The sequence below is a fragment of the Solenopsis invicta genome, chromosome 3 (genome assembly GCF_016802725.1).
Source record: "Solenopsis invicta isolate M01_SB chromosome 3, UNIL_Sinv_3.0, whole genome shotgun sequence".
In the NCBI taxonomy this organism is placed as follows: Eukaryota; Metazoa; Arthropoda; class Insecta; order Hymenoptera; family Formicidae; genus Solenopsis; species Solenopsis invicta.
Window position 1 is genome coordinate 15,813,798 of NC_052666.1, and position 15,206 is coordinate 15,829,003.

Below are 15,206 nucleotides of genomic sequence, written 5' to 3' on the forward strand. Positions count from 1 at the left end.
AATAAGTAGACTTTACAAGCAAAGTACAAACTGAAACGTCAGTACAAAGAAAGATCTCACAAAGCTATTTATATTTTAGATTTAAGTAGGGGGAGGTAAGGCAAGGGAAGAGAAGAAAGAGTTAAACAGAGAAAGAAGGAGAAGAGAAAGGGATTTCGGAGAGCGTAGGGGGGGGGGAACTCGCACGCATGCATGCATAGTATGGAAGGATGAGATAAAGTCTTTTGTAAACCAAGTCCCTCTTCCTGGCTGTATGTAGCTGAAAAAAATAAATTCAAAATGACAAAGAATAATCATTACGCTAAGAATAAACATTTTGGTCGAAATTATTGATCGTATCCCTGCTTAAAATAATGGATAGAGTATGATAGAAAATTTTGCCTATTATTTTGTTACATCCGGAGGATTTCACAATTTCCCTTTTTGCATCCATCATATAAAATATACGAAACAAGCTAAGGGATTGCCTGTAAAATTTATAATACTTATACCCGGAACTCCACGATTTCTCTTTTACAAATAACACTATCACCCGGCTATTATAAGAAAAAATCAAACATTGTACTCGGAATACATATATAATGGCCACATATTACATCCGAAGCAATAAATAGAAGCAAAAAAGGAGAAATCGTGCGACGACAAAATTACAAGCAACGATGCTTATTTAATAATTCATATGAACGAACAAAGCCTGGACTCGAAAGAGAAAAAATCTAAACGCTATTAAAGTCTGGCAACAATCAGAGATAAGATTGAGTCGCGACGCCGGACGAAAACTATAAAACTATAAAATCAAAATTTACAACCCCGGCCTTGTTTGTTCGAACCTATGTTTCATCACGAACGGAAAGATGATTCATGTGGAAAGCGAGTCCCAAATAAATGGACGCGGCGATATAAAAAATCGGGACTGAACGTTCCAAGAAGAGAAACCGTAAGATGACGAATTCCTTAAGCGATTGGGTGATGCAACTGCTCGCCCCTCTTAAAGTTAAGAAAAATCAGGAAAAGATGGAAAATTAGCCAACGAGAGATCATCCGAGAAGATGATTGGTGGTGAGCGTTGGTGAACTACCCAACGAATAAGCTCAAAATTTCGACAACAAGGAATCTCCAAGGGAAGGAAAAAAGCTCAAAAAGCTTTACCCAATCAAACCTTTATCTCACCCACTAAACTAATCCCACGTCCTTTTCCTAAGCCCTATAAAATGCGCAATTTCGAACGCCTCGAGCATTCAAGTTCGCACTCACATCCACGCAAGTATCGAAGCTGTGCGCGTTATTTTTAAAATCGTTTTGAACTTAGAATCTGTGCGCGAGACGCAGACTGTTTAGTTTCAAGATCGTTCTCTATCAACAATCTCCAAAAATCAGAAAACGCGTCATCTCTCTGCTACCATAAGTAAGTTTTTTCTTCTTTTTCTCTTTTTCGGTTTTACTTCAATTTTCCATTTAACTCGCCAGGAATCAATCGCTAATGAGCAATCACAGCCGTTCATGTCCTAGCTCCTTGTTCCCAATATTATTATTTTTATTTCAGATTAATACAGCAATTCTCATTTTAGACAATTCCCGACTTTCCCTGTAAATATTTCTTAAATCTCTACGTAAATGTAAATGTTCTACTTCCATTCTTAAATCTTAGTTTTTGATTTAATTTAATAGTTAAAATATGAATCTCAACGCATAATTACGAATTTATTAAAGAATAAGTTAATTCCATCTCCTCCTGTACACATAATAACGCGTACAGCTTAAGTTTTCAAAATTAACTATTTGTAATACCAATGTTAATTCGAATCAATTATTCAATATGCACTGCTTAGTTCTCTCAATTAAATATTATACTTATAATAATAGATAATTTACACTAACATTAATTCTTAATTATTTGTATTCTTGATAATTAATCATGTACTATCCTGTAATTCTCAATGTTTCCAAACTTCAAAAATAATGTTAACTTCGTAGATTTTCTTACCGAAATTAAACAATGTACTTAAATTTTAATCTTTGGAATAATCGTTATCTAATTGTTTTATGTTTTAAATAAGCTTACGTACTCCTGTTTTAATTAGTAATGATCACCTTGTTATATTGTTTTCTTTTTTCTATTAAATAACACTAACCGATTATGTATTAATTTGCTAATTCTTTTAAACAATTTTATTGAAACCTTATGTATGAAAATTTCAAGTATCAGAATATATGCTAAGTCTTGTTTAAAAGGAAAGTTTAAATGTAAAATTTTATTTCATCAACCCATCTCGTACCCACACTAACCTCCCGACTTAAAAAGATTGCACTCGGTCCGATCCCGAGTTATAGAGATTGAATTCTCTGACTCAAATTAGGACCAACGCTCGCACGATTCTGAAAAGGCGTTAAAGCGTCTCATTACACGTTGACACATAATTTCGGAATCATCAAAAGTGCGTTCGGCTCGTGCCGCACATCCCACTAGTGCGGTCACGAGAATAAAAAAGTTTTTGTTGCATCCTTCCCTGCTTTCCTCAAGTCCCAGGCATCTTTTGAGAGATAGCCTCCCTTTCCTTAAGGCTGGATGTAACAATTTCCTATGGTGATTTTGTCTCCCTTATTTCGTAAATGACTTAAGAAGTTTTGTATAGACAGATTTGTATCGTAGTTTATCATATCTCATGTAAATATCTTATAATATTTTATAATTTTCTTTGTTTTGGTGTATTCTATAATACACTGATTTACCTATGTTATTTAATGTTATTTCAATTTTTTTTTTACATTAATCAATATGTTTTTATCAGAGTTAAAAAAGCATCTGCTTATCCATTTTTATTCTTATAATATCCTATAATATTCTATAATATCCTATACTTTATAATATATATATCATAGAGTATACTCTATAATATTCTATAACCCATACAGCACAGAAAATTGCAGCAATGTTGCAATGTTGCAGAGTGCAATGTAATATTACGGAGACATTGCAGAAACATAAATTAACAATATGCCTACAACGTCTCATGGCATATGCCAGTAATATTCCGGAAACATTACAATATTGTAATTTTTTAATATTTATATCAATAGACAAAATAAGTCCATATATAAAAAAACCTCAATCTACAGCCCAACGAACAAACAATATTTTTTAATTGTATTTTTAATAAAAATTTTTTCATATTTAAATTAATTATTGTATTATATTAATATACAGAGTGAGTCATTTTAATCTATGGACCTGAATATCTTCCAAATAACGGTATCTACAAAAAAATGGTTTAGATAAAAGTTGACCAAGACAGAGGGGGTCATTCAATTGTACCATTGGTTTTGACCTTGAGGTCAATTTTGAAGGTTATTTCAAGGTCACGATGGTTTTTTGAATGGGACACCCTATTTTTGACTGCGGATTTCGAAAGAACGGAAAATTTTACATCAAACTTGTCTTATGAAAAAATTGTTTTTGCGACCTTGGAAAGGTCAAAAATGAAGGTGAAATGCCTGAAAAACGATCTGGTGTACTTTTTCTGAAATGACCTGGTTTTCTGGGTAACATAAATGTGCATAATGCTTAAACAAAGTCAATGAATTGTAAAAGTGTTAATCACTTTGACTAGTTTCACCTTGAGGTCAATTTTCAAGGTTGTTTGAGGCTCATAACGCATTTTTTGATTAGTAAACCCTATTTTTGACCGCAGAACTTGTTTCTTGACAATGGGCTCTTAAATAATGGCACTTTTTACATGAGCATAGGGATTTTTTAGTTTTTCGACCTGACCTTTTAAAGGTCATATCAAGGTCAAAAGCACTTTCATCTTACTTTTAGCGTTACCCAGAAACAACGACGTGGACGTAGTAAGTTCTGTTTCCTTTAGGGTGCTTGATTATTGTGAGTCCCCTTGCCTCTCACGTCGGGGTGCTTGATTATCGTGAGTCCCCTTGCCTCTCACGTCGGGGTGCTTGATTATCGCAAGTCCCCTCGCCTCTCACTGACACTGTAATTTAAATGAATTACCCACGGAGTAATTGTTCAAAATTACCTCCGTTGGCTTCGAGGCATAACTGCAATCTGTTTTGAAAACTATCCACAGTTCTAAGCAGGGTAGCTCTAGGAATGGCTGCACAAGCTCTACGAATGCGGTCCATAAAATCATCTCTTATGGTTGGTCGTTCAGCAAAAACAACATTTTTCAAGTATCCCCATAAAAAGAAATAAGGCGACGTCAAATCTGGTGAGCAAGGAGGCCATTCAACTGGACCCCTTCGTCCAATCCATCTGTCATTGTAACTCGCATTTAAAAAGGCACGTACAATGAGTGCATAATGCGGTGCAGCACCATCTTGTTGAAGCCACATTCTTGCTCTTGTTGCTAAGTCAACATCTTCTAATAAGCCTGGTAAGCGATCTCTTAGCAACGATAAGTAACTGTGTCTATCAACGTTCTTTTCAAAAAAATAAGGTCCAATCAAATAACCATTTACAATGCCGCACCACACCATAATACTCCATCGATTTTGATGATCTATTGGCCTATACCAGTGGGGATTAACATCTGACCAATAATGGCAGTTATGTCTATTAAGTTGTCCGTCACTATAAAATTTAGCCTCATCTGAGAAAAGCACATACCTAAAAAAATTAGGATCATCGTGTAACATTTGTAAAGCCCACTGGCAAAAAGCAATACGCATCAGATGATGATTAGGCTGTAAAGCCTGCGTAAGAGTGATGTGGAAAAGGTGATAATTTAGAGCTCTTAAAATTCTAACAACAGTTCTTTGTGGTATACTTATTTCCCTTTCAATCTGGCGAGTACTAACATGAGGATTAAGGTAAAGTATTGCTAAAATAGTTACAGCTCGCGCATCATTTTCTTCATATTCATGATGTTGACGTTGACGAACAAGATGTCCATTGTGAGCTTTTTGGACTAAACTACATATTGTCATATCAGTTGGATGTCGCCTTTCAGGAAAACGTTGAGCATAAAGCCTTGATGCTGCATTGTAATTGCTATGACACTCCCCTAAAACTAATATAATATCAACAATCTCATTAGGACTATAATCAGCCATTCTGGAAAGGTAACTTGTAAATGTAATTACCTACATACTCTGTATGTATGTTTGGAATTTTTAAATTTAAGCAACTTTAAATAGTAAATTTTTCAATTATGCAGAAGTGAGTAAGAAAGAAAAGGAATAAAACTCTATTATAACAATAATTATAAATCTTAAATCAAACGTAACTGTAATTTAGTTTTTTTCAATCGTTGATTATTAGCATTAGGTATCGCAGTGCTGTCAGCTACTTGCAACTTTCGGCCGGATTCTTCGACGCACGCCTATTGCTCCCCTCCCACCGCTCGCGCCTTAGCAACGGCGCCGCCCGACGGCGTAACTAAGGAGCGCGATACATCGTCTCAGGACCGTACGTTACGCCGTCCGGCGGCGCCGTTGCTAAGGCGCGAGCGGTGGGAGGGGAGCAATAGGCGTGCGTCGAAGAATCCGGCCGAAAGTTGCAAGTAGTAATGTTTAAGCATTATGCACATTTGTGTTACCCAGAAAACCACGTCATTTCAGAAAAAGTACACCAGATCGTTTTTCAGGCATTTCACCTTCATTTTTGACCTTTCCAAGGTCGCAAAAACAATTTTTTCATAAGACAAGTTTGATGTAAAATTTTCCGCTCTTTCGAAATCCGCAGTCAAAAATAGGGTGTCCCATTTAAAAAAAACATCGTGACCTTGAAATAACCTTCAAAATTGACCTCAAGGTCAAAACCAATGGTACAATTGAATGACCCCCTCTGTCCTGGTCAACTTTTATCTAAACCATTTTTTTGTAGATACCGTTATTTGGAAGATATTTGGGTCCATAGATTAAAATAACTCACCCTGTATATTTTCTAATTACATTCTTATTTAAACAAATAACAGAAAAGTTATTCCAAATGCTATTTTGTATTTGCAAAATTAGTAAAAAAAACTATGATTTTATATTTGTTTATATAAATACTTAGCTTTAATTTTACATATTTCATTTTTTCGATAACGTATATTGACCTGATCTACCAATTATATACACATATCATCATAAAGTGTTTACAGGTCATCATGAGTGATCAATTCGCAGCGATCACGGAAGTCAAGGAACGTTCACCAGAGTTGTGACTTGGATGGGTGACCGCTTGGAAATTTCCGAAAAAGATTCGCAAGATTTTTTTTGTGAAAAATGTTTTTTTAAAATGTTACACAAATATTGTTCATTGGAATTATCCCTGATAGCCACCTGTCTGTGTTGTTGCTGTAATGTTGCCGAAAACAAAGGGCATTGGTTTTCAGCAAATTTAGAACAAGATGTGTGTCCCATTTGCCTTTGGTTTGACATCATATAAATTCAGCACGTTTTGCTGCCAATATACTGCGTATTTGCTGTCAACGGTTTATCGCTACATAAAGAGCAACATGAGAGCAAGTTGCCAACAACATGTGCTGAGTCATAAATTTCAGCAAAAATTCAATATGTCGAAAACGGTTAAATATATGTTTTGTACTTTTTTTCAAATATATAAAAAATAAATAAGTTAATTCTTCTTTCTGCTAAATTGTCACCATCCTGCTAAAATGTGCGATAAAACCAATTTAAAAAAAGTAATCCGAATCAATCGAGATTTCTACACCAAAAATACGGTATTAAGACCGATTGAAAATAAGATCGGAATCCAGATAGATTTATTAAAACAGAATACATTAATGTAAACGTACTAAATGTTTAGTTTACAAAAAAGTATTTCTTGTATCCTTTTCGTTAAAAAGAATTAAATTTAAATTAAATATTTAATTTATGTACAAGATTAAATAACAATACAAATTGTTATTTACATATAAAAATATAAAATTTTATGTAGACCAATGTTCCACACACACGTCACGTTTGAACAGAATGAGAGCGAGTATTTGTCTCGAACTTACAACAAGCAAGTCCTAAAAGTTTACGGAAGGATGAGTTGGGGTGTCCGCCGCGATGGCACCTAGATATAATGCCTGTGGCCAAACTCGACTCACGAGAAAATCTCCCGCGGCGTGGCAGCCTAGCGGTGACGCCAGCACTCACTTGTTAAATCCATTTCTATCCGATCTGGTAGCCAAGTAAATAATTAATTTACTCCTGTTTATTTATTACATTACACACGCTCGCGGAAACACACAATCACATACGCACACGCGCGCACATACACACAAATCATTTTTGACATTTTATTTGCCTACAAGATAGTAATTAATATATTTAATGTTTTTAGCAAATACATGACAAAAGCACAGCATCATTATCTTTTTTTTATTGTCATCACGTTGCTTTTATGTTGTTAAAAATAATTAATAAAGCAAAATGTTTTCCACGAATAGAAGTCATTTTGTTGGCAACAGAATAAGCAACAGTTGCTCTCCGTTTGCTTTGAATCTGCTGACATAAAATGTCTCAAATCTGCTCTCATATTGTTGAATATGTAGGACTATGCGTTACGTTTTCATCAAATACACAGCAACTAGTCAAAAATTCATGCTCAGCATTAAGTTGCCTGATTTTGCAAAACATGCATGGCTATCAGGGATTCTATAATATGATTTTGTCTCCCTTATTTCACAAGTGACTTAATTCTAGTCTTGTTAATTCACCTAACCTAAATCTAACCTTATCTCTTTCCTAAAAATGTTAACACTTATATTTTTTATATAGTAATTATGTAACAACCTGACTTTTCCGCGCACGGGGCGGCGTGACTTCAACGGACGAGGACGCGGAGAGGTCGCCAAGAGAACTAGACGTTTGGTGGTGAAAGAAACGTGATTTATTACGCGTTTGGAAAAATACAGATAAATAGCGCGCGGACGGACAAATGGCGGTAACGCTCGGACGGACGTAACGAGAACTTATTTCTACGCGCGGACGGACGAACGAAAATATAACGCGCGGACGGACGGGCGGAAACAGCGCGGACGGACAAAAACGGAAAAGTATCGGATGCGGTATCTACAAGTCGCGGGCTGTGTACAAGCAAGGGATTCCAAACCGAGTTTTTCGGAATTCGGAATCACTGTTTACGCATCGTTGTCGTGGCCTTGCTGAAGGCCGTGGCCACGGTCACAGGCACGCGGGCCTGGAAACAAAGACGTCGCGACGCGTCGCGCGCGCGGTACAGCTGTACTGTGTTCGGAGACGGTCGCAGCGCGCTGCGGTTAATGCGCCGATGTTGTGCGGCGGTGGCAATCGACTCACACCAAGATCACTTGGTGGAGGCGCTGAACTCCACACCCCGAATCGCGAGTCGATACCGAGACGGGAAAATGGATCGGAAGTATTCCGACTACCAGAATCTCCTGATGGAGCCCAAGATATACTGGAGCCCGTAAGTCGCCAAGATCTCTTGGCAGAAGCTAAGCTCACTTAACTTCGGGCTAGTCTTTAGGAGGCACTTCTTTTGTGAACGGAATTCGGACGGAAAAGAAACCCCGACGATAGAAGCGGTGGTGCTTATATACCCGAATCTCAAGGGCAGGGACGGTGCGGGGGTACGGAACAGTGCGCCCGCCGCTCGAGATCGGCAGCGACCGCCACTTCGGTCGCTTCTCAGGCGCGTGCGCGCGGAGATCCCTTCGACAGGCGGATGCGTATTCGCGCCCTATGCCGATTTGAAATATATTGTAGGCGCTGTGCGCCGGTTTTTCGCTGTCCGGCGGTTGTTCGGCCGGACAGCCTGGAACGGTGGACGGTCCGAAGGGGAGAGCGGAAAGGCGGTTTGTTACAATTATAAAATTATAATAAAAAGTATAATAACACAAGTATTGTATTAATCTTACAAGTCACAGATAAAACAATTTCTTTTATTTAAAGACTTGAGACACAAGACAGTTATTGTGCGTTCCTAAAGACAAAGACTGAAATCATAAAAATTGTCTTAAGGTTATATAAGTCAGCCATTCTGCTCAGGCCCTAAGAAAATCAGAAAGAAGGCTTTCTAATAATCCGTGAAACGGAAGTAGCCTCCTAAGAGGGCTACCAAATCGTTAAGCACCATTATTTAAACCTCTATTCTCGTGACCTCTACACGAGATTTATATGTAGTATTAGGCTTGTTTTCTATTTCTGCACTGGAACGTTCCTTCTTGCTTTCACTAACTTCCAAATATATATCTATTTTATTTTAAGTGTACACTTCAGGAAGTTCAGGAACAGAAAACAAACGGATTATTTAACATGTAAAGTTTAATATTGCATTTTCTTTGATAATTAATTCATACATATATACTTTTGCAATACTTAATATTTAAGGCTCTTTTACTTCTGAGATAATTACTAAATAGCAATTATTCTATACTGTAAAATAAATAACCAAAAATATACAATTTTTGTAAAATATATTGAAATACGTTTCAATGAAACAATACTAACAGTTGATTTATTGTTATTGAACTTAATAATACAAGTATAGGCTATAGAAATGAGATTATGAATGACTATTGCAAAGGCAATCGGCAATCTAGAAACGAAAAATCCCCATATTTACTGAAGTTACTAGAAGGCTTCTTCCGTTTCAAGCGTAACCATGGGATTCTCGCCAATGTTCCTTCTTGATTTTCTTACTTCTTTGTGTTGGATGTACACCCATGGAATTTGATTCTGTCCATGGGAAAATTTTCTAAATTGAGAAGTCACCACTTTCTACATATTCGCAGTTTATGATTAATGTAACGACTAGATTTTATTGGTCGTAGACCTTTGCGCCGCCGCGCTACGCCGCCGCCGCCGATAAATTATCATCCGCCGATTCCGCCGCCGCCTGTATAAAATAAAACGGCGCACAGGTCTGGTATAGAGGTCTTACGCTATGCTTATGCTCTATTATGCATTTCATGTGCGAGGCCCTTATAACACACATCTTCCATAACCGAAACCATAAGACGTACCGTAAGAATTAGCCAATCACAGTCGAGAATTCAGATTCTTATTTCTTAATTCTTTGCCAAACTTATACAAATTGATGTGCAGCATTTATGCTATACCGATTACAAGTTTAGCATCTGAACGTGCATTCTCTTCTGCAAGTTTACTTATCACAGCAAAACGTTCTGCGTTAAAACCATCAAAATCTAATAAAATCTTATTTATTTATAATAATTTTAAATTAATAAAAAATATATATTTAAAGTCAATAAAATAAGTTACATAAGTTTTATTATTTAATGCGAAAAAGTCTTTCATATGTAAGAAATCTGATGGTTAAAGCAAATAATATTTTATTTTTGTTACATATATGATGATTATAATTATTTTAAAATTGTTATTTTATTTTTTTACAAGGAAATAAGTTAGCAAGTATATTCTAAACATAAATATTGTGTTTTATCTTCATAATCTTATTATATGTATTTTATTATTATATGTATTATGTACATACATATAATTATACGTACACCCAAGGACTTTGATTCTGTCCATGGGGAAATTTTCCAAACTGAGAAGTCGCTATCTTTCTACATACTTACAGTTCATGATTAACGTAACGACCAATAAGCTCTAGTCGTTTCATTAATCATGAACTGCGAGTATGTAGAAAGTCGTGACTTCTCAGTTTGAACAATTTCTCCATGGACAGAATCAAAGTCCTTGGGTGTACAATTATACATACGTATAACCATATGTATTGTTTGCTATTGTTTTTATTTATTTAAATTATCTATACTTATTAAAAATTGAAATTAATGTTTATTCCCAATTACAGGGATTTAAAATAACTATGTGAAATTCATTAAATAATTTATAACATTATTGAACATGATAAACAATTAAAATAATTGCAAACTTTTAAAATGAAAAAGTTAAATAAAGAGAATAATATAAAATACAAGGAATATTTATGTTTCTTGATAATTTTTAAATATATCTGTCAAATATAAGTCTGTTTATTTAATTATTTTAGAGTTTAACTCATTTATTAAAAAAAATATATATACATATATATATGTGTGTGTATATATATATATATATATATATATATATATATATATATATATATTGTCACGTATTTTTATCCCACGCCGGAGAGCAGCGGCGGAATACGCGATCAAACACCGGAATTACGCGCGAGACACGCGTGAGCGACGATATAACCAATAGATACCACCAATCGCGAATTTGGGCGCCAGACGCGATTATACCGGTCGCGTCGCCGGGTACACTATTTAACGCTAGACGCGGATGCACACCACGCGATAGCTTCTCAGAACGAAACACGAAATCGTCGCTCGCACGCGGCCAGCTAGCTCCTCTAACCGGTAGAGGGGCGGGCTAGCGGAGACAGGGACGAAGCGGCTCTCTTGCTGGAGGAGACGGGTAGACGAGAAATCAAACAAGATCAGGCCGATATAACAGACAGAAATAACATGTATTGTAGCATATGACAGAGACAGAGTAGAGCCAAACGCGAAGGAATTTTCAGTCGAAGCAAGCAAAGAACGGAAAAGATGAAGAGAGTTGACGAAAACGAATAAGCGGAACGCTAAAATTTTCTTAAATACTACAATGCTTACGCTAGCGGCGCGAACAACGGCGGTTGGTCCCGCGCGGAACGAGACAGCCAATCACGCGCGCTCGGAACAGCGCGGCGAGAACACACTCGTCGAACTTTCGCTAACGGACTGTAATTAACTCAACAGCAATACAACCAAAGATACCCGGTGACGGCAATGCCGTCGTCGCGGTCACGATGCACAATTCTCTCGAAGACGCGCGACACGACAACGCACCGATAACGCGGGCGGTTGTGTGATCACGGCCGTAACACGACTCGCGCACGTGCGCGAGGGCTTTGCGGCTGCCCGGAAAGCCGGTCGTCCGCGAGCTTCTACGGCGGGACAGCCAACGTACACGCGGCAGCCGACAGCTGGGTGCCTCGGCAAGGTCTCACGCTTGAGGTGGAGAGCCGACCAAACACTAAAAAGGTGCGTTCTATCGCCACGCGGCGGACGCACCTGCACACTAACCCAATGGCTCCACCTCAGAGCGCGAGTCAGCCGGCACCGGCAGCTCGTGGCTTTACACCGTCTCTAGAGGGTCACCTCGACGACGATCCTGTCCTCCGTCGGTCCCGTGGACGTCTCCGCAGGGATCGCCAGGCCGGGCACAGTTTCGATAGCCAAAATCCGGTAGCTCGCTCGCCGATAACCCTCGCTCGGATTCGTCCCGCACGCGCTCAGTTCGCCGGGTCGCACGCAAAAGCCGAGAGGATCGCGCTCGATGAGCGCTACCCCTCCTACAGGGTGCGCGATATCCTTGCGCCTAGCGGCGCGGCCTATCAGCGGCTGCCCTTATCTAGCCGTGACGTCACGGCAGCGCAGTGTCGGGTCTCCGCAGGTGTCGTGCGGTCCCCGTCGGCATCCGATATCCTCGCCGCTCTCGTCGTCCTCGCGGATGACAGCAGCAGAGATTTCCCGCGACGATTCTTCGCCGCTACCCTTCTCGACGGACAGCCGGCATTCGACGGCCCTTGTCCTGGCCGTTCGTCCGCCCTGGCCTGTCCCTCGGCTGCGCCAATTGCGAGCCTCTTTTGCGTGGCGCATATCTGTCACCACGTCGAGTCTCGTCCTTCTTTCCGCCGTCGGTTTTCCGTGCGCCGGCCCTGGACGATCGCCTTCTCCTTGTCCTGCTGCTGCCCATCCTCCTCGCTGCTGCTGGTCCTTAGGCGACGTTTGTCGAGGTGCCCGCGGATACATGAAATAAGCCGCGAATAAATAAATGAAATCAATACGCGTCGCAGTCCCGCCGGAGATTTCGCTCTCTCGCTGAGTGCCCGACCCGGTCTTACGCGCCTCCTTGCGCTATGCTCAGGCGGAAGACGAAGTGGCGAGGCAGATAAAACTGCCACGTCACAATATATATATATATATATATATATATATATATATATATATATATATATATATATATATATATATTGACGCCACCATTTGCCGCCGCCGCCGCCGATAAATTATCATCTGCCGATTCCGCCGCCGCTGAAAAAGAAAATTGTTGACAAATTCGCCGCCGCCAAACTATTTTACTTCAAACGCCGCCGCCTGTATAAAATAAAATGGCGCACAGGTCTAATTGGTCATTACATTAATCATAAACTGTAAGTATGTAGAAAGATAGAGACTTCTTAGTTTGGAAAATTTCTCCATGGACAGAATCAAATTCCATGGGTGTACACTCACAGTAATTGATTCTGTCCCTCAAAAAATTTTCTAAATTAAAAAGACACCCTCTTTCTACATACTCGCAATTCATGATTAATGTAACGACTAGAGCTTATTGGTCGTTATGTTAATCATGAACTGTATGTATAAAGATAGCGACTTCTTAGTTTAGAAAATTTTCTGAGGGACAAAATCAATGACGCTGGATGTAGTATCTTTGTTTAGTATGTGGTATCTTTGTTTAGTTTCGAATATAGTACTACTGTGTCCAAAAAATAAGGTGACATTGCATTTATTTCGAAAATTCTTTATTTATTCTTGCAAATCAATTTCGTCCCCTTCAAAGTAATCCCCCCCTGATATAATACACTTATTCCAACGGATTTTCCAATCTTCGAAACAGTTGTAATAATCGATTTCAGGAATGGCCTTTAGCTCCTTCTTCGCAGCGAAACGGGGTGTCCCCGGAGCGGCCGCTTGAGTTTGCTGAATAGCCAGAAGTCGCATGGAGCCAAATCAGGTGAATACGGTGGTTGTGGAACGATATTAGTCGAGTTTTTGGTTAAAAAATCACGAATCACCGTTTCGAGTCGATAGAAGAGATTCAAGCCGCTGCGAAGAAGGAGCTAAAGGCCATTCCTGAAATCGATTATTACAACTGTTTCGAAGATTGGAAAATCCGTTGGAATAAGTGTATTATATCAGGGGGGGATTACTTTGAAAGGGACGAAATTGATTTGCAAGAATAAATAAAGAATTTTCGAAATAAATGCAATGTCACCTTACTTTTTGGACACAGTAGTATATTCGAAAAACAACAAGATAAAATAACATAAGAGCATCTAAGTGATGTTTCCAGACGCAGACGTTATTTATAAAAATTTTAAAAAGTTACACAAATAATCGATATAAAAAATTCTATGATAGTCTTGTAAATATAAACAGTAATATAATTTAATAAAAATTATATAAATCAACAAAAATATATATATTGTTTTTATTATGTAAATATATTTTATTTTATATGAAAAATTACACACACGACAGAATATTTTAAATATTTTATGTAATAATCCTAATTTTTGTAACATTATATAATACAATAGTAATATATGTTATATAATACAATCATAATACATTATATAATACAATAGTAATAATGTTCCATGTATCGCTGTACAATATCGCTATACAAAAATAATGCAATTAATGTATATGCGCGAAAATTTTATTCTGCTTAGCATCATTGTATGAGGACACAGAATTATTCTTACAATGTTCTCAAATTAAAAAATTGATGAAAGTAGTATTTGATAAAAATCTACAATTTTCAACAATATACGATTAATCTGTTTTGCAGTCAGTTATAATACGCGTGTCAGTATATTTTTCAACAATAGCAAAAATCGAATACTGTTAAGTAATTGAACCTTAAAAAAAAATCCCAACAGAAATAAAAAACGAGTTAAATTCTACATACAATAGCTCTGCTTCTTCCTTTTCATAACTTTGAGCCTAAAATCGATTAAACAATATATTGTCTGGTGTGTAATCGTTAAGTTTTCAATTTAAAACGTTGATTATTACCAGTTATTGCACAAAATGTAAATAGGGATCATTTTGTCTATAGTGTATAATAAAATATACATATAAAATGCTTAACATTGTCTTTTATTGTATTGTATGGAATGTTCTTATAAATTTAAAATATTTTTAATAAAATTTTAATAGGAATGTTAATTTTAAATATAAAAAATATTTTTCTCTTAGAAAAAGTAAAGATTAATCTTCCTTTCTCTGCTTATTTAATACTCCATCTTTTGATTCTTTAGATGGAAATATCAAAAACAGAGATAGTTGAGCTATGCTGAGCGTGAAGCCAACTGCATTCTGAAACTATTAATGTACATAATGTTAATAATGATATTTGTAATATATAATATAAAGGGTGCCCTATTATATTTTATTTTTGACAAG

General features: G+C 37.4%; 1 protein-coding gene across 1 annotated transcript in view; it reads right to left on the bottom strand.

Moving 5' to 3' along the window:
• Window positions 1-14,277: 14,277 nt before the first annotated feature.
• LOC105197271 (sugar transporter SWEET1) overlaps window positions 14,278-15,206 on the bottom strand; it is a 48,136-nt gene continuing 47,207 nt past the window's right edge. The window contains exon 6 of the mRNA XM_026140868.2: window positions 14,278-15,125. Coding sequence (XP_025996653.1) covers window positions 15,012-15,125 — 114 coding nt within the window. The 3' untranslated portion in view covers window positions 14,278-15,011. The remainder of the gene's footprint in view (window positions 15,126-15,206) is intronic.